At 44.5% G+C, this 19,415-nt stretch overlaps 1 protein-coding gene across 1 annotated transcript in view; it reads left to right on the plus strand.

The window, feature by feature from the left end:
* The first annotated feature begins 8,220 nt into the window (after positions 1–8,220).
* The window catches only part of LOC140454028 (uncharacterized), a 201,433-nt gene continuing 190,238 nt past the window's right edge, over positions 8,221–19,415 (plus strand). Inside the window, exon 1 of the mRNA XM_072548979.1 lies at positions 8,221–8,648. Within this exon, the coding sequence (XP_072405080.1) occupies positions 8,221–8,648 (428 nt within the window). The remainder of the gene's footprint in view (positions 8,649–19,415) is intronic.

The following is a 19,415-nucleotide window of genomic DNA, read 5'->3' on the forward strand; positions in this document are numbered from 1 at the left end:
AGAACCTTTGAATAAAGCAGAGCAGGTCCTAGGAAGTTACTGGCTTTTATTTATTAAAATTCTCTCTGAATAATGAATATCGGTAACAATTATTCCAAGTTCTGCACTCTTGGCCATCCAAACCAACAATTTTTCTCAACTAAGCAGTCTTGCAACATTGTAAAAACAATGACTGCAGATGCAGGAAATCAGATTCTAGATTAGCGTGGCGCTGGAAAAGCACAGCAGTTCAGGCAGCATCCAAGGAGCAGGAAAATCAACATTTCAGACAAAAGCCCTTCATCAGGAATAGGGGTAGAGTGCCTGCAGGGTGGAGGGATAAATGAGAGGAGGGTGGGGGTGGGGAGAAAGTAGCAAAGAGTACACTGGGTGAATTGGGGTGGGGATGGAGGTGATAGGTCAGAGAGGAGTGTGGAGTGGACAGGTGGAAAGGAAGATAGGCAGGTAGGACAAGTTATGGGGATAGTGCTGAGTTACACCGGGCGAGTGTCCCCACCCTCCTCCCTGACCTATCACCTCCAACCCCACCCCCGTTCACCTATTATACTCTATGTGACTTTCTCTCCACCCTCCTCTCATTTATCTCTCCGCCCTGCAGGCACTCTGCCTCTTCTCCTGATGAAGGGCTTTTGTCCGAAACATCAAACTTTCCTGCTCCTCCTTTCCTGCCCGAACTGCTGCGCTTTTCCAGCACCACTCTAATCTAGAGTCTTGCAACATCCCAAGTCTCCACATTCTCTATGCCTTATAATTATGTTGGCAAAAGGAATGAGGGCACGTGGTTCCCCAATATTTTTGATCTGCTTTTTGTGCCTTTACTGTGAGGTCTCTAACATTTTCCAATTATAATAATTCTCCTATAATCACTAAAGGACCAGCAGGTATCTTTTGATGTTAAATAACAGGATATCAGTAGGTCATTAATTTCTGACTACTTTGCCTGAAGACACACCCAAGTCACCACTTTGCCTCTCTTCTTAGTATGACTCAGTCAGAGTCATACAGCACAGAATTAGACCCTTCGATTCAATGAATCCATGCTGACCATAATCCCAAATTAAACTAGTCCCACCTGCTGGTTCTTGGTCCGTAACCTTCCAAACATTTCTTATTCATGTACTTATCTAAATGCCTTTTAAACATTGTAACTGGAAGTTCATTCCATACAAACCACAAAAGCATGGTCTTTAAAAAAGACATGAGTGACAATCTCCTCTCACCTTAAATATGCCCCCAGCCTTGAAATGTCCCACCCTAGAGAAAAGACATCTACCATTGACCTGATCTATACCCCTCATGATTTTATAAACCTCAAATAGGTCACCTCTCAACCTCCGACACTCGTGTAAATAATCCCAGCTTGTCCAGCCTCGCTCGACAACTCAAATTCTCCTTTCCCAGCAACATCCTGGTAAACCTCTTCTCAGCCCTGTCCAGCTTAATAATACGCTTCCTATATCAAGGAGAGCAGACTGAACACAGTACTCCAAAACAGGCCTCAATGTCCTGTACAAGTTCAACATAACATCCCAACTCAAACTCAAAGGCCTGAGCGATGAACGCAATACTTCAATGCTCCTGTCAAGTTCTCTTACAATAAAGACTAACATTATATTAGCCTTCCAAATAAATTAAAAATGAAGAATTGATAGGATTTGCATGGCAGTGGCTGGGATACCATTAATTGCTCCATATAAAGATCGATTGTGCTGAACATGGGACCCAAGGCACCTCTTTAAAATCCCACTCCAACACTTTCTTAGTGAAATCAAGTACAAACTAATCATTTTGGTCTGTCATTTTGTATTCACCATTATAAATTCACTTGACTGACTAATAGATCCATGTTCATTTCAGCCAAATACTTCCTCCTTATGAACCTATACAAGCATTTAAGAGAGTGTTTTTATGCTTTTTTTCTAGTTTCAATTCATATTCTATTTTCCCTTTCCTTATCAATTTACTGATCCTCTTCTGCTGTTTTCTGGGAACATCCAATCATATAATTACTGCGATTTCAGGCAACCTTCCAGGCTTTTACAAATCTTATTTACTCTGAACATCCTTTGCCAGTTACAGTTGTGCTTTTTTCAGTTTTGCAACTTGAAGCAACATATAGTCACTATAAATTATAGAAACATAGAAAATAGAACATATAACAGCTACAAATATTGAAACAGAAACAGGAGACAAACATTTGGCCTTTCCACACTAAGTAATCTAATCTAAAAAAGCCTACTTCACCATTCAACGTAATCATAGTTGGTCATCTAAGTTAGAACCCTGTTCCCACTTTCTCCCTGAACCCTTCGATCCTTCTCGTCCAAAGAACCATATCTAAATCTTGTTTAAAGATTTCGTACTTTGGTTTCAACTGTTTTTTGAAACAGAATTCCAAAGGCCCACCACTCTCTAGGTAAAGAAATTTCTCATCTCAGTCCTACATGACCTACCCTGTAACCCTAAGTGTAACCTTTGCTTCTGAACTCTCTGGTCATAGCATCATAGATATATGTAGCATGGAAACAGACCCTTCAGTCCAACTCATCCATGCCTACTAGATATCCTAGGTAAACCTGGTGCTATTTGCCAGCATTTGGCTTGTATCCCTCTCAACCCTTCCCATTCACATATCCATCCAGCTGCCTTTTAAACACTAATTGTACCAGCACTTCCTCTGGCAGCTCGTTCCATTCGTGCACCACTCTGCGAGAAAAAGCTGCCCCCAGGTCCCTTTTAAATCTTTCCCCTCACCTAAAATTCATGCCCTCTAGTTTTGGCCATCCCCACCACAGGGATAAGATCTTCACTATTTACCCTATCCATGCCCCTCATGATTTAATAAACCTCTATAAAAGGTCACCACTCAGCCTCCGACATGGAAGGAAAATAGCCCAAGCCTATTCAGCCTCTCCCTAAACCCTCCAAACCTGGCAACATCCTTGTAATCTTTTCTAAACCCTTTCAAGTTTGGCAACATCTTTCCTAAAGCAGGCAGACCAGAATTGCACACAATATTCCAACAGTGGCCTAACCAATGTTCTACACAGCTACAACATGACATCCCAACTCCTATACTCAATGCACTGAACAATAAAGGCATAGTTTGCACTTGTAATATCAGGTGGTCTGTCATGTTGAATGAGTCACTGAAGAACATAAGAACTAGAAGCAGGACTGACTAGGCTGTCCAGCCCTTCAAGCCTCCTCTGCCATTAAATGCAATCATAGCTAATCTTCTCATGGACTCACCTCCACTTAAACACGCTCTCACCGTATTCCTTCATTCATTTATTTTTCAAAAAAGTATCTGCCTTAGCTTTAAAAAGTGTTAACTAAGGTAGCATCAACTACTTCCCTGGGCAAGTAATTCCATCGATTAACAACCCTCTGAGTTACAAAGTTCCTTCTCAATTCAATCCTAAATCTGCTCCCTGTAACCTTGAAGCTATGCTCTCTTCTAACTTCACCTGCTAGTAGAAACATCCCATCTACTATTTTAAATCGATTCCCTTCATAATTGTGTTTCTATAAGATCCCGTCCTCATTCTTCTGAATTCCAATGAATATAACCCCATTCTACTCAGTCTCTCCTCATATGCCAACCCTCTCAACTTCAAGTTGACCTAGTGAACCTACTCTACACCCCCCCAGTTGCCAATATATCCTCTCTCAAGTAAGGAGACCAAAACGCCTTGTACAGCTATAACATTACCATTCTGCTTTTAGCAATGCCCTTTTACAATGAAGGGCAAAATTCCATTTGCCTTAATTACTTGTTGGACATGCAGAACAACCTTCTGTGATTCATATTGTTGATGTGCTCAGCAGTTACAATAGCTTCTACAATCTAATATTCAAAATTAGCCTTTGGAGGTGCATTTAGTTGGTAGAGCAGTCTCAGGGAGTAAGTGAAAGATCTTTTTCCTTACTAGGGCTGCCAGCACAACAGAAACATCCTTTTCATCTGAAGAACCCCAGTGACAGAATCAAGATCAGAATCAAACATGCTATTCACAGTTTAGATGAGTTGTGACTTGCAGATTGTTGTAAGGTCTCTGTAGAAAATGGCTATCCTTAGCCAGTTTGAATGCAGTTCAAAACCCAGGAGAAAAAGTGAGGACTGCAGATGCTGGAGTTCAGAGTTCAGCACGTGGTGCTGGAAAAGCACAACAGGTCAAGCAGCATCCGAGGAGCAGGAGAATCAATGTTTCGGGAGCATAAGCCCTTCAGCAGACTGATGATACAGTAGGCAGCATGTTAGTCTCAATCTGAAGGTCCAGAGTTTAAAACCCAACATGGCTGCTATCACAGACTGTGAAATCATGCTTTTATATTAAGTATTAGATTAGCATAAATCTATCCTTTGTCATTTCGCAAGATAACTCCAAGTCTCAGCTCCTGAATTGAATGGTTACTATTTTCCATGTTCAGTAAAATAGGAAATACCTCCAAGGAAGCCACTGTCAATGAGTTTCTGTTTCCAGTTAGCAGTAGAATATTGGGACATACATTTAAAACTGAAATGTGAAGGAATCACTTATCTAAATATAATGAATGTCTGGAATTCTTGACTATAGGAAACTATGGGGGCTACATCATTGAATGTATTTAAACAGCAAGGAGTCAAGTACTCTGAGCTCACACAAAGCAGGAGTTAAGTTCTTGGACAGCTCAGCCATGAAGCTATTGAAATGCAGGGCAGGCTAGACTCAAATGGCTACTCTTACAGTTCTTATATTTTAATGTATATTTGTAGAAGTGCTTATTGAATTTATAACATTTGATCTTTCTTAAGTACAGTCTGGTTTCATCAACTGGCTAATGATAGCTGAATCACAAGAGAAGTCAGAAGACATTTTGGAAGTTTTTTAAAAAAAAAAGACTGAGTCCATTTTAAAAAAGCAATTAGAATTTGTTACAAAATCAACATTATTGTACATATGAGACAAGTATATATAAAACACACTGTAGAAACTCACCTTGGTTCCTTTGACAGTACCATATGTACCAAGTGTGTGATTTCTACTACCAAAAGGAGAAGAGCAGGAGGCTGGAAGAATATAGCAAGCCACACAGCATCAGAAAGTCAAGCAATCAGCATTTCAGGTATAATCCTTTTTCAGGGCTAGGCTTGAAGGAGAGGGGCAGTAGATACATGAGAATACCAGACTCATGATTATCTGGTTCAGAAGCTTAACTTTGTTAGTTGATTCAGTTGAGTCGATTGATTACTTAGGTCAGTTGAGTGGATTAAGCTTTTTTAACTAACTCAGTTGAAAAGGTTAAAGTGATTGAACACTTCATTAACCCAACTGTGTCAGCTGGACTAGTTTGTTAACCTAGTTGAGAGTTAATAGTGTCATTTAACTGGGTTCAGCTGTTTTAATTGAGCTAACTCAGTTTGTTAATGGAGTTCAGCTATTTAGCTATTGTAATTAAATGAACTCAGGTTGGAAAACTCACGTAATTTGGTTAATTTACTTATAGAGATATACAGGACAAAAACAGACCTCTCAGTCTAACTCATTAATACCAACCAGATAGTCAAAATTAATCTAGTCCCATTTGCCAGCACTTGGCCTACATCCCTCTATGCCCACCTGGATGCCTTTTAAAATGTTGTAATTGTGCCAGCCTTCACCACTTCTTCCAGCAGTTCATTCCACACTCAAACCATCCTCTGCCTGAAAACATCGTGCCTTAGATCCCTTTTACATCTTTCCCCTCTCACCCTAAATGCAGGCCCTCTAGTTCCAGACTCTCCCACTCCAGGGGAAAATAAAAACTTTGTCTATTCACCCTATCCATACCCCTTGTGATTTTAAAAATCTCTATAAGGTCACCCCTCAGCCTCTGACACTCCAGGGAAAATGGCTCCAGCCTATTTAGCCTCTCCCTGTTGCTCAAACCCTCCAATCCTGGCAACATCCTTGTAAATCTTTTCTGAACACTTTCAAATTTCTCACTATTCTAAAAGTAGCCTAATCAATGTCCTAAACAACTACAACATGACCCCCCCCCCCCCAATCCCTATACTCCATCCTCTGACCAATACAGGAAAGCATGCTAAACTCCTCCTTCACCATCCTATCTTTCAAGAAACTATGAACCTGCACTCCAAGATCTCTTTGTTCAGCAACACTCCCCAGGACCCTACCATTAAGTGTATAAGTCCTGCATTTGCCTTTCTGAAGGGGAGCACCTCTGACTAATCTAGCTGACTGAGTTAACTCAGCAGTTTCCTGGTGAAACTAGGTTAAAAAATCACCAGTTTATAGTCTAACAGGTTTAATTGGAAACACCAGCTTTTGGAGTACTGCTCCTTCGTCAGGTGGTTGTGGAGTGTAAGATTATAAAACATAATTTATAGCAAAAGTTTACAGTATGATGTAACTGAAATTATACATTGAAAAAGACCTGGATTGTTTGTTGAGTTTCTCATCTGTTAGAATGACCATCTTGGTTTCAGTTCTTTCATATGTAAATCACAAAACTTTTTTTTAGAAGTTAAATTCTCAAGTGAATTTTAACAATTAGTGTCTGCCTGCCCAGATAATGTATTGAAGGTGTGAGCTCCCCTGTGTGATACTGTCTGTTTCACAATGTTTAGACTGATTCTAATCTAAAAAAATGAATTTATAAAAACTTACATGGATTTATGCAGTTTTTGAGCAAAGTAAAATGTAACTCTGCAAGGACAAACTCACTCCACAAACTTTTATGTGTAAATCTGTGAAGAGCAGGTGCGTGTGAGTGAGTATAAATGGGTACAAGTCTGCGAGAGCGTGTATGTATGAGTGTGTGGTGAAAAGTGCAATGGGGTCACCTGTAGTGTGATATGAACCCAAGCCAGCCCCAGTGGTACCAAACTTGGCTATCAGCCTCTGCTCAGCCACTTTTCATTGCTGCCTGTCCCGAAGTCTGCCTTGGAGGATGGCCACCCGGAAGTGGATCTGAACTACAGGGAGATGCTGAAAAGGCTGTTTTCGCGGAGCGTCGGAGGCTGAGGGGTGAACTTATAGAGGTTTACAAAATTATGAAGGGCATGGATAGGATAAATAGACAAAGTCTTTTCCCTGGGGTCAGGAATTCCAGAACTAGAGGGCATAGGTTTAGGGTGAGAGGGGAAAGATATAAAAGAGAGCTAAGGGGCAACTTTTTCACACAGAGGGTGGTACGTGTATGAAATGAGCTGCTAGAGGAAGTGGTGGATGCTGGTACAATTGCAACATTTAAGAGGCATTTGGATGGGTATATGAATAGGAAGGGTTTGGAGGGATATGGTCCGGGTGCTGGCAGTGGAACTCGATTGGGTTGGGATATCTAGTTGACATGAACAGGTTGACCGAAGGATCTGTTTTCATGCTGTACATCTCTATGACTTTAAGTCTGAGGTCAAATGTCCTGGACCGCTGAAATGTTCTCTGACTGGGTGGGAACACTCCTGTCTGTTGATTGTTCTGCGGTTTCTATTCATTCCTTGCCACAGCCTCTCAGTCTCACCAATGTACCATGCCTCTCGGCATCCTTGCCTGCAGTGTATGAGATAGACAATGTTGACTGAGTCACATGAGTACCTGCCACATACATGATGGGAGGCATCACCATGCGTAAAAGCACCACTACTCGTTACACCAGCATCTCCAAATCGTGGAAACCAACATGGTCATTCAAACAGATGAGAGACTTAAACAATCCAGGTCTTTTTCAATATATAATTTCAGTTACATCACCCTGTAAACCCTTGCTATAAATTCTGAGTCTTACCATCTTATGCTCCACAACTACCTGATGAAGGAACAGTGCTCTGAAAGCTGGTGCTTCCAATTCAACCTGTTGGACTATAACCTGGTGTTGTGCGATTTTTTACTTTGTACACCTCAGTCCAGCACCAGCACCTCCAAATCATGGTGAAACTAGTTAGTTAATTGGGTTAATGAGCTAAGTCAGTCAGTTAACTTGAAGTTTGTTAATTAAATTTAGTCAAGTGAGCTAACATAGTTGCCTAATTAGATGAAGCTGGTTAGTTGATTTAGTCAAGTAAGCTCGGTGAAACTGGCTAGTTCAGTGAAATAAGACGGAGATGGCGAAGTTCTTGACTGTCAACGGTGACAGGAAGAATGGGGTCGAGAAACTTATCAGCCACGCCTGAATAGCGGAGCAGACTGGATGGGCTGAACGGCCTAATTCCCGCTTCCCCCGACCCGCGCGTGCAGGATGAAGCCGTTGGTTGACGTCACTGGAAGAGGACGGCGCGCGGGGGCGGGAGCTGTCTCGAGCTGCGGCTCCTTAAAGCGGAGCGGCTTCGGGGGAGACTTTCAGGAGGAGGGACGGGCTTCGGGCTTTAAGGAGGTTATTGTTGTCGCTGTAAACTGCTGCTTTAGTCTGGGTTTACATTTTCCCAGGTTATCCGGCAGCATGTTCAGCTGGCTGGGGGCGCATGACCGCCGCAAGAAGGATCCCGAGGTATTTCAGACGGTGACGGACGGCCTGAAGAAGCTCTACAAAAGCAAGCTGCTTCCCCTGGAGGAACATTACCGCTTCCACGAGTTCCACTCGCCCGCCCTGGACAATGCGGATTTCGACAACAAGCCCATGCTGCTGCTGGTCGGTCAGTACTCCACCGGCAAGACCACCTTCATCAGGTGAGCACACACCAGCCGGACCCTCACTCACTGTCACCCCCCTGGGTGAGAGGGAGAGGGTATTGCACAGGGGAATCAGGCTGCACTGACCCTCACTCACTGTCACCCCCCTGGGTGAGAGGGAGAGGGTATTGCACAGGGGAATCAGGCTGCACTGACCCTCACTCACTGTCACCCCCCTGGGTGAGAGGGAGAGGGTATTGCACAGGGGAATCAGGCTGCACTGACCCTCACTCACTGTCACCCCCCTGGGTGAGAGGGAGAGGGTATTGCACAGGGGAATCAGGCTGCACTGACCCTCACTCACTGTCACCCCCCTGGGTGAGAGGGAGAGGGTATTGCACAGGGGAATCAGGCTGCACTGACCCTCACTCACTGTACCCCCCCCCCCCCCCCCTCTCCCTCCTGCTGCCATGAGTGAAATCTGTCCCCAGGATGGGAATGTTGCTGTTTGGAGAAACCAGATTCCCCCCTGTGTTCATCTTGCCCAGGGTAGAGGTCTCACTGAAGAGAGAAATGGCTTTTTGCATCTGACCTTTTAATCTGTATTTAATATACACAGGGAATAGAATCAGACAGCAAGAACGCAGGCATTTTGGTCAAACTCCTCTGACCAGGCATCCCAATCTGATCCCATTTGGCCCATATCCCTCTTGAGTCCTTCCTATTTGTGTTACAGCGTGGCTTGATTTAGTTCTGTCTACCTGACCTGGGGAATTTATAATTTCTGTTCTTCCTTCTCTACAGGGGTATTTGCCCTTCTGATCCTCCTGTCATGTTTATCTGCTCTCCAATGTTGGATACTGTAGGGGGTGGGTCCTTGGGATGGTAGCATTTAGCCAGTTTCTGGTATGGTGACTGGTTCTACTGTAATGAGGGGTGTGTCAGGAAGATTAATAATGAGAAAAGCTCATACAGTATGGGAGTAAGTCAAATCGTCAAGGTAGACCAGAGCTTGGCAGAGCATGAGGTAGGACTGATAAATTAGCATTGCATTTCAATACAAGAGGCCTGACAAGCCAGATGAACTTGGGGCAGAGCTGGGGACGTGAGACTGAGATATCATAGCTATTATAGAAATGCTGGTCAGGGATGGGCAGGACTTGCAGTTTTAATGTTGAGGTGTTAATGCTATGGGAGAGAAACAAAGGGGGTCAAGAGAAGAGGGCATGTGGAGTATTTCTTTTTGTTTGGTTCGGGATAACACTATCCCTGTACTTTGGTGAATATTTCCCTGTGAAAGCATAGGTAGAAGGGTAGAACTGAGAAATAAAGGGACAATCACCTTGTTAGGATTGTATTATAGTGCCCTTCTCCCTGCCCTGCCCCCCCCCCCCCGCCCCAAATAATCAGTAGGAAATTGAGATGCAAATATGTAAAAGTATCCCTAGAATAATAGGGTTGTAATGGTGGGGGATTTTAACTTTTTTTTTCCAATCCTGGACTGCCAGTGTTAAGGGCTTGAATGGAGAGGCATTTTAAGGAAGTTCTCTTTTGTATGCACTTGATGATCAGTATGTAGATGTTCCTACTCGAATAGGAGCAATAATCCCTTCAGTTGGGGAATGAGGCAGGGCAAATGACTGAGGTATCAGTGGGGGAGCGCATGGGGCAAATTACCATAATGCTAATAAAGCTCCTATGGAAAAGGATAAACTTGATCCAAAAAGTTGGAAATTCTAGATTGGTGTAGCCAATTTTGACCGTTAGGGAGGAATTTGAAAAGCTGGGGGAGGGTATGCACAGGAAATGGAATGTGATTGGGAAGTGAGTCAAAATAATGAGTTCACAGGCAGTATGCTCCTGTTTAGTGTGGAGGGCAAGGCTGGTAGGTGTATAGGAATACTGGATGACAAGAGAAACTGAGATTCTGGATTAGTGGTGCTGGAAGAGCACAGCAGTTCGGGCAGCATCCAAGAAGCTTCGAAATCAATGTTTCGGGCAAAAGCCCTTCATCAGGAATAAAGGCAGTGAGCCTGAAGCGTGGAGAGAAGCTAGAGGAAGGTGGGGGTGGGGAGAAAGTAGCATAGAGTACAATGGGTGAGTTGGGGAGGGGATGAAGGTGATAGGTCAGGGAGGAGAGGCTGGAGTGGATAGGTGGAAAAGGCGAGAGGCAGGTAGGACAAGTCATGGGGACAGTGCTGAGCTGGAAGTTTAGAACTAGGGTGAGGTGGGGAAAAGGGGAAATGAGGAAACTGTTGAAGTCCACATTGATGCCCTGGGGTCGAAGTGTTCTGAGGCGGAAGATGAGGCGTTCTTCCTCCAGGCGTCTGGTGAGGGAGCGGCGGTGAAGGAGGCCCAGGACCTCCATGTCCTCGGCGGAGGGGGAGTTGAAATATTGGGCCACGGGGCGGTGTGGTTGATTGTTGCGGGTGTCCTGGAGATGTTCCCTAAAGTGCTTCGCTCGGAGGTGCCTAGTTTCCCCAATGTAGAGGAGACTGCATCGAGAGCAACGGATACAATAAACCGAGGTTCTGCTCAAGAGAAAGAAGGCATATGTCAGACATAGCTAGTTGGAGTCAAGTGAATCCTGAGAGAACTAGAAGAGCAGTGGCAATATATTCAAGAGGGAAATCAGAAGGAACATGAGCTTTGAATAGTTATGGAGAATCTGAAGAGTTTGAGTACACGAAAGGCTGAAGAGAAACTAGCTGGAAGAATTGCTCTCACTAAAGAGCAATGTGACTCCTGTCTGGAACCACAAGATGGGTGAGATACTAAATGAATATTTCTCACCCTCTCCACGGTAAATAATGACATGGACGCTGTGGTACTTGTAGGAAACGAAGTAGTGATTGTATTTGAAAAGTCTTCATCCAAGAGAATAGGAGATGCTGGAAGTCTATCAAGGTAGATAAATTGTCAGTATTTCCCGAGCATTGTAGCAAGCCAGGTAAGATTACTTGGTCCCTTTGTTAATTTTCTTAGATATTTGTCATTGACAGCCACGTGAACGAATGGAAGACTGAAGGTTGGCTAATGTGCTATTGCTTAAGGCTATAAGCAAAAGCCTGGCAACTATAGACTGGTGAGCCTGACCAGTGGGGTCAGCTCTATTCTCTCTGGTTACTGTTTTGTCCTGAATATTTGTAGAGTACCTTTTGGATTTCCCTTAACCCTATTTGCCAAAGGTATTTCATGTCTTTTTTTTTGCCTTTCTGATTTCCCTGTTCAGTGTAACAGGCAATAGAAATATACTTTTCTAGGGATTCACTTTAACTCTACTATCTATACCTTGACATATGCTTCCTTTTTGTCCAAATTCTTTCTCAGTCATCCAGCATTCCTTCCACCTACCAGCCTTGCCCTTCACCCTAACAAAAACAGTGTCTCTGGATGTTATTTTGCTTTTGAAGGCTTCCCATTTTCCAGATGTCCCCTTACCTGTAAACATCTGCCCCATCAACTTTTGAAAGATCTCTCCCCATACTGTCAAAATTGGCCTTCCTCCAGTTTAGTACTTCAGTTTTTAGATCGGTCTATCCTTTATCATTATTTCAAAACTTACAGAATTATGGTCACTAGCCCCATAATGTTCCCCCAACTACAGCTGTTACTCACCCTGCCTTATTTCCCAAGAGTAGGTCAAGTTGTACACCTTTTTCTAGAGGTGCACCTATAAACATTCAAATTTTCTTGTGTGCACTAAACAAATTCTGCCCCCCACCCCCAAGCCCGAGTCCCAGTTGATGTTTTTTCCCTACCATAAGTACCCTGTTATTCTTACAGATAGCTGAGGTCTCCTGACAAGTTTGTTTCTCAATTTCCCTCTGAGTATTGTATTATAGGCTCCCCCCCCCCCCCCCATAAAGAATCACTATGATTGAAGAAATGATCTATCCTAGTATGGATTCCTGTTAACAGGCAGTTTGTTCATAGGCTTCTTCCATGGAGTGAAGAAGCCACTACTTTAGAGACTGTGTGTGCTTGTGTTTTTCTAACTATTGGGTAAGCATTCTCAGGATGATACATTGCAACACTGTCTCCTGTTCAATTCCTACGCAGGAGAGAAATCACTGGTATCATGACTTTCATGAAAAATAAAATTTCCATAGTTCAATACTTCACCACATTCATTTAACTGAAGATTTTAAGAGGAATAATTCCACTACTTCAGAGAAGGAGTCTGCATTAAATGGAGAGCACTTGGCCCATTGTATACCTGGAATACACAGACAAACAGACATTGGAGATGAAGTCAAATAGTGTGTGGGGAATGGCTTTCAGTCCAGCAATATTCTGGGTGCAGTCGCACTAACATCTTGTGCAGTTCCAGAACCTCCTCCCAGACTTGAACCAGCATTTTGTTTGGAATAAATATATTAAAAATGCTATTTGCTCTACCCATTTTGTTTCCTGTATCAAAGCACAGTTTCACATTTCCTTGACTCTTAAATTCAAAATAAAGATCCCAAGAGAGTTTGGGGTGGATGTGAAGGGATAGGAGAACTTGAGCTGGTTTAGGCTGCCATAAACTGGTTTCCCTGTTGCTGTTCTCTACAGTAATTTTAAAATTCAGATGGTGAGTCCCACTGTCTTGTCAACAAATGACTGGGACCGACGCGCCAAAGAGGAATTCAACAAAAGCTGTAACGCAATGAACCCCATGTTGCACTCATCCTCTTGCAGCCTGACAATGGAACCTGACCAAGCTTACTGACAAGAAACTGGTGTTTAATTGATTATGACTAAACAAAAACAAACATATTAATCAGTGTATTCAGTCTGCAATATTACATTGCTCTAGTCATTTGTAGTCAATGTAATACATTTAGTCACCATGGGATTGACTCCGCTCATTCGCCAAAATACATTGTTGGACGTGGTCCTTGCAAATGAGTTGGGCCAATTTGGATGAAGTGGTAGTAGGAGACAGGAGACCATGATCATTGGAGCTGATGCTACAAGATGGTGTTGGAGAATGACATGCAGCAATCCAGGGTGAGAAAAACATTTGACAAGAAAGCTGGTCAGATTGACAGGAACAAAGAGGATGGCAGGAAAACCAGGAACTGAAATGGGCTACCTTCCAAAAAGAGATGATTGAGGTTCAGTTAAAGTATGTTCCCTCCAAACAGGAGAAGGTAGGACAAAAATAGAGTCCCTCAATCAGAAAGGAGGTAGAAAGCAACATTGGCAAGAAAAGTGCTTCTAAATAACTGTATTTTCTGCCATACACCTTAAGAAGCTGTTGGCATATTAAAGGTTCAGAGGTGAGGCAAAACAAAAGCACATTATGACAAAAACTAGCAGCTAACAAAGAGGAATCCCCCTCTTCATTAGAGAAATAAGAGATCAAGGAAGAATAGAACCGATTCGTGACCAGAAAGAGGATTTACAAGGAGGGAGGTGGTATGGCTAAGGTGTGAAATGAACACTTTGCATCTATCTTTAACAGAAGAGGAGGATGTTGCCCAGGCCATGGTGACAGAGGAGGGAACATGGTCACAAGAGGGTTCAAATAGGGACAGGGGATACAAGCTGTCGTTAATATCTGGTCCTTTTGATTTGAATTCGTTTTTCTGTGAAGCGGTACAAACACCAGAGAATGCCACTGTACTGGAAAGACTAGGAAAGTAGATTAAACCATTGGGAGGTGCTGCCATATAGAGAATGATGCACCCACCAACAGATTCTGGGGCAACTTCCGTGCAGTTAAGTCTATTGAATGGACTCTCGGCTCCAATGATGCTGAGTGTGCTACATCGCACAGGGCGTACAAGAGAGATCAATGTTACCTGTAGTCCTCCGTCTAAATATCTTGTTCTGAGCCTTACTGTGATATGCCTGTAGTGCTCATAAACAAAGCTTTTCACTGTACTTTGTACACATGCCAATAAATCAATTACCTGGATCCAGCAGTTTTCTGAACCTCCACTAATCTGAGTAACACTGAACTGGATTGAGAAACAACCTTTCTCCTCATCCCCTCTACTATGTCCAGTGTCTGATTATCAGGAAAAGGGAATATTCTATTGCCCATGTAGAGAGTGGAGTTTTCATCCTGACCTGTTGTTCCTTACAACAGTAACCAGTGTTCACCGCTTCCACTCTCTTCCCTCCTTTCTGGTTCCTGGGCCACTCCAATTCAAATTTGAGGTGTCTATAGTGTGACTGGGAACTCATGACGAATTCTCTATGCATGAGGAATGTGTCTGGCACTTTGTGGTTCCACCTATAAGATCCTTCCCCCTCCAGACTCCACTCCACACCTGCCTTCTTCCTCCCCTCCTGTTTCTGAGCCTCCATGCAAGCTCCCACTTTCCTGCCCCCTTTCATTGTGCTGCAGAGTTCAACAAGTGCAACCTCTGACCTCCGACACAAGAGCACAAAGGTGACTGTTGTATGTCACTTTTAAATAAACATCAGGTGCCTCGTGATTCTCGTGTGTAACTAACTTTCAGATGAAGGTGGAACATCATTACAAAAGGGGCTCACGATAATGAGTAATGATGGGATACAAATCAGTTTCCTGCTCACAAACTAATCTGACGCAAACACAACATTGAGTGAATCGCAGAACAAGAATTCATCTTGGAATGGAGAATTTTTAGTATGTATCTCATTACATTAGCCTGTGGCCATGTTTCCCACTCCTTCAGAGCTCATGAAATTTCCTTGAGTGTGCCTGTGATCAGGTTCACTCAGTAAATGTCTTGTTCTTCCTGCAGCTCCCAGTGTGTATTTGAATGTTAACTGATCTATGATAAATCCATTATACAGAACCGGCGACAAAACAAATAACATACAGGAGTTCTTCCAGATGCTGTGATGAAAGACTCAATTTTTACAAATGGTGAACACAGTCTGTTTAAACACTTTCCAGTAATTCAATAATTCAGTGTGGAACTCGCTCAGAATGAGTGTGTTAGAGAATGATTTGAAATCTGACCACTGCATGATTTCACATGTAACAACTTCAGTACTTTGTGGTCTGCAACATATCCTAATTACAATGAACTCATGTACAGAGTGGTCATTCTGGAATTATATCTGGCACCAGATCCTTCTTAATCCCCATGTGGGAATAAATCATCTTTAACAATTACAACAGAAAAAATTTTGCTGTAGTGATTAATCTTTGTTTCCCAATGAAAGACATGGCACCCATGGACAATTGACTTTCACCCCTGTAAGTACTGTATGAAGACTTTAAGCTCATGTCACAAAAATGTCCAGAAATTGGTCAGAAATGAATCTGAAACTATCCAATAATTTGGATTTGAAGAGGAATCCTCATTACAAAGACTATTAAAATGAACAAGCAGTCAGAACTACTCTGTCAGGGACAGATCAACCAGAGCTGGAACCAAATTCTGGTTATTGTGTGGCTGGAAAACCACATAGTTCTTCCATATTGGGTTGATGGAGTGGAGAGGAACATGGCAGATGGAACAGGATTTTGGGAAATGTGATGGGAGCAAAATATGGACCAAATAAACAAGTGGAATGTTTTGAATTGGTGAGTGACTGGAAAATGTTGGTGTTCAGAATGGCGTGAATGTCCTTTTTTGTGAACCGTAGAAAGTTAATGGACAGGTTCAGCAAGCTATTAGAGAAACAAATTATATTGTATCCTTTTGTTACGACGAGAGTCAAGAAAGTTTGCATCAATTGTAGCAGGGATGGGCTCCAGGGGAGTGATGGAGGGATTGAAGGGTATATTGTCAGGTAAGTGAGAAAAAGCTTGGGCTCGATCAAGGGGCCAGTTTGCAGTTAGGAAAATGTTGGTTCAGCTGGGACAAATTTGGAGTGGAGTGGGACTGATGGATCGGGTTGGGTTGAGAGGAAGGTGGTGATGTGTTGAAGAGACAGTGTCAGGTTCAGAGGTTCAAGGAATGGGGTGTGGTGCTCCCAGGTCTAGAAGGAGAAGTCTGTTCTACCTGGGTCACTTTGGGTGGAGTTTCACATTATTGAGGCGGGGGGGGGCCGAGCTGTGTATTGTGTGGTGATGGAGAAATGCAGGTGGTTGTCAATTCTAATCCTGTTGGCAGGATTAGGGGGTGTCTGTTCAGGGGCAGCTTTTGGTTGTAATGGAGTTGGTCGAAATAAGGTTTAAAGCCTAGGCAAAAGGAGGGGTTGTTCTTTTGCTGGTGATGGAGTGGCGGGAAGTGTGAGTTCCAATGGGACTGTGGTAGTGAAGGGGAGTAGTGGGCCGGTAATGAGGTATTGGCAGACTCCTGGGATTGGTGGGGAGTTGAAGGCATTTTGGGCCCAGCTGGGTCAGTTTGTCCAGTCTGCCTGGGTCATGTCGAGGATGTTATCGGGTCCAGATAAACAGCGGAAGTTGTTGGTGACAATGACTGGTTCACAAATGGTATTTTGAGGCCAACTTTGATGTTACTGAGGCTGAATAATTTTGAATGAAGAGTAAATGCTGTATTCTTGGTTAGGGATATAATGACTGACTACTTACTGGAAAAGAAGATAGGCGGGTCGGACAAATCAAGGAGACAGTTACTGAGCTGGAAGTTTAGAACTAGGGTGAGGTGGGAAGGGGTGGGGAGGGAAATATATCCCTGGTGGTGGGGTCTTTTTGGAGGTGGCGGAATTGTCGGTGGATGATTTGGTTGATGCGAAGGTTTGTAGGGTGGAAGGTGAGCACCAGGTGCGTTCTGTCCTTGTTACGGTTGGAGGGGTGGGGTCTGAGGGCGGAGGTGCGGGATGTGGACGAGATGCGTTGGAGGGCATCTTTAACCACGTGGGAAGGGAATTTGCGGTCTCTAAAGAAGGAGGCCATCTGGTGTGTCCTATGGTGGAACTGGTCCTCCTGGGAGCAGATACGGCGGAGGCGGAGAAATTGGGAATACGGGATGGCATTTTTGCAAGAGATAGGATGGGAAGAGGTGTAATCCAGGTAGCTATGGGAGTCGGTGGGTTTGTAAAAAATGTCAGTGTCAAGTCGGTCATCACTAATGGAGATGGAGAGGTCCAGGAAGGGGAGCGAGGTGTCAGAGATGGTCCAGGTAAATTTAAGGTCAGGGTGGAATGTGTTGGTCAAGTTGATGAATTGCTCAACCTCCTCGCGGGAGCACGCGGTGGCGCCAATGCAGTCATCAATGTAGCGGAGGAAGAGGTGGGGAGTGGTGCCAGTGTAATTACGGAAGATCAACTGTTCTACATAGCTGACAAAGAGACAGGCATAGCTGGGGCCCATACGTGTGCCCATGGCTACGCCTTTGGTCTGGAGGAAGTGGGAGGATTCAAAGGAGAAATTGTTAAGGGTGAGGACCAGTTCGGCTAAACGAATGAGTGTGTCAGTGGAAGGGTACTGTTAGGGACGTCTGGAGAGGAAAAAACGGAGGGTTTGGAGGCCCTGGTCATGGCGAATGGAGGTGTAGAGGGATTGGATAAGAACGCCCCTGGTGCTCACCTTCCACCCTACAAACGTTCGCATCAACCAAATCATCCTCCGAAAAGACCCCACCACCAGGGATATATTTCCCTCCCCACCCCTTTCCGCCTTCCTCAAAGACCGTTCCCTCCGTGACTACCTGGTCAGGTCCACACCCCCCTACGACCCACCCTCCCATTCTGGCACTATCCCCTGCCACCGCAGGAACTGCAAAACCTGTGCCCACACCTCCTCCCTCACCTCTATTCAAGGCCCTAAAGGAGCCTTCCACATCCATCAAAGTTTCACCTGCACTTCCACCAACATCATTTATTGTATCCGTTGCTCCCGATGTGGTCTCCTCTACATTGGGGAGACTGGGCGCCTCCTAGCAGAGCGCTTTAGGGAACATCTCCGAGACACCCGCACCAATCAACCAAACCGCCCCGTGGCCCAACATTTCAACTCCCCCTCCCACTCTGCCGAGGACATGGAGGTCCTGGGCCTCCTTCACCGCCGCTCCCTCACCACCAGACGCCTGGAGGAAGAACGCCTCATCTTCTGCCTCGGAACACTTCAACCCCAGGGCATCAATGTGGACTTCAACAGCTTCCTTATTTTCCCCTTCCCCCACCTCATCCTAGTTTCAAACTTCCAGCTCAGTATCTGTCTCCTTGACTTGTCCGACCTGCCTATCTTCTTTTCCACCTATCCACTCCACCCTCTCCTCCTTGACCCATCACCTTCATCTCCTCCCCCACTCACCCATTGTACTTTATGCTACTATATCCCTGGTGGTCGGGTCCGTTTGGAGATGGCAGAAATGACGGAGGATGATACGATGTATCCAGAGGTTGGTGGGGTGGAAGGTGAGGACCAGTGGGGTTCTGTCCTGGTGGCGATTGGATGGGGCAGGGCTCAAGGGAGGAGGAGCTGGAAGTGGAGGAGATGCGGTGGAGAGCATCGTCGATCATGTCTGGGGGGAAATTGCGGTCTTTGAAGAAGGAGGCCATCTGGGTTGTACGGTATTGGAACTGGTCCTCCTGGGAGCAGATGCGGCCGAGACGAAGGAATTGGAAATATGGGCTTTGTACTGGGGGCAGGGTGGGAGGAGGTGTAGCCTAGGTCGCTGTGGGAGTCGGTTGGTTTATAGTAAATGTCTGTGTTGATTTGGTCACCCGAGATAGAAATGGAAAAATCTAGGAAGGGGAGGGAGGAGTCTGAGATGGTCCAGGTGAATTTGAGGTCGGGGTGGAAGGTGTTGGTAAAGTGGATGAACTGTTCAATCTCCTCATGGGAGCACGAGGCAGCGCCGATACAGTCATCGATGTAGCGGAGGAAAAGGTGGGAGGTGGTGCCAGTGTAGCTGCGGAAGATGGACTGTTCCACATATCCTAGAAAGAGGCAGGCATAGCTGGGGCCCATGCGGGTGC

This window comes from Chiloscyllium punctatum, chromosome 3 (genome assembly GCF_047496795.1).
Source record: "Chiloscyllium punctatum isolate Juve2018m chromosome 3, sChiPun1.3, whole genome shotgun sequence".
In the NCBI taxonomy this organism is placed as follows: Eukaryota; Metazoa; Chordata; class Chondrichthyes; order Orectolobiformes; family Hemiscylliidae; genus Chiloscyllium; species Chiloscyllium punctatum.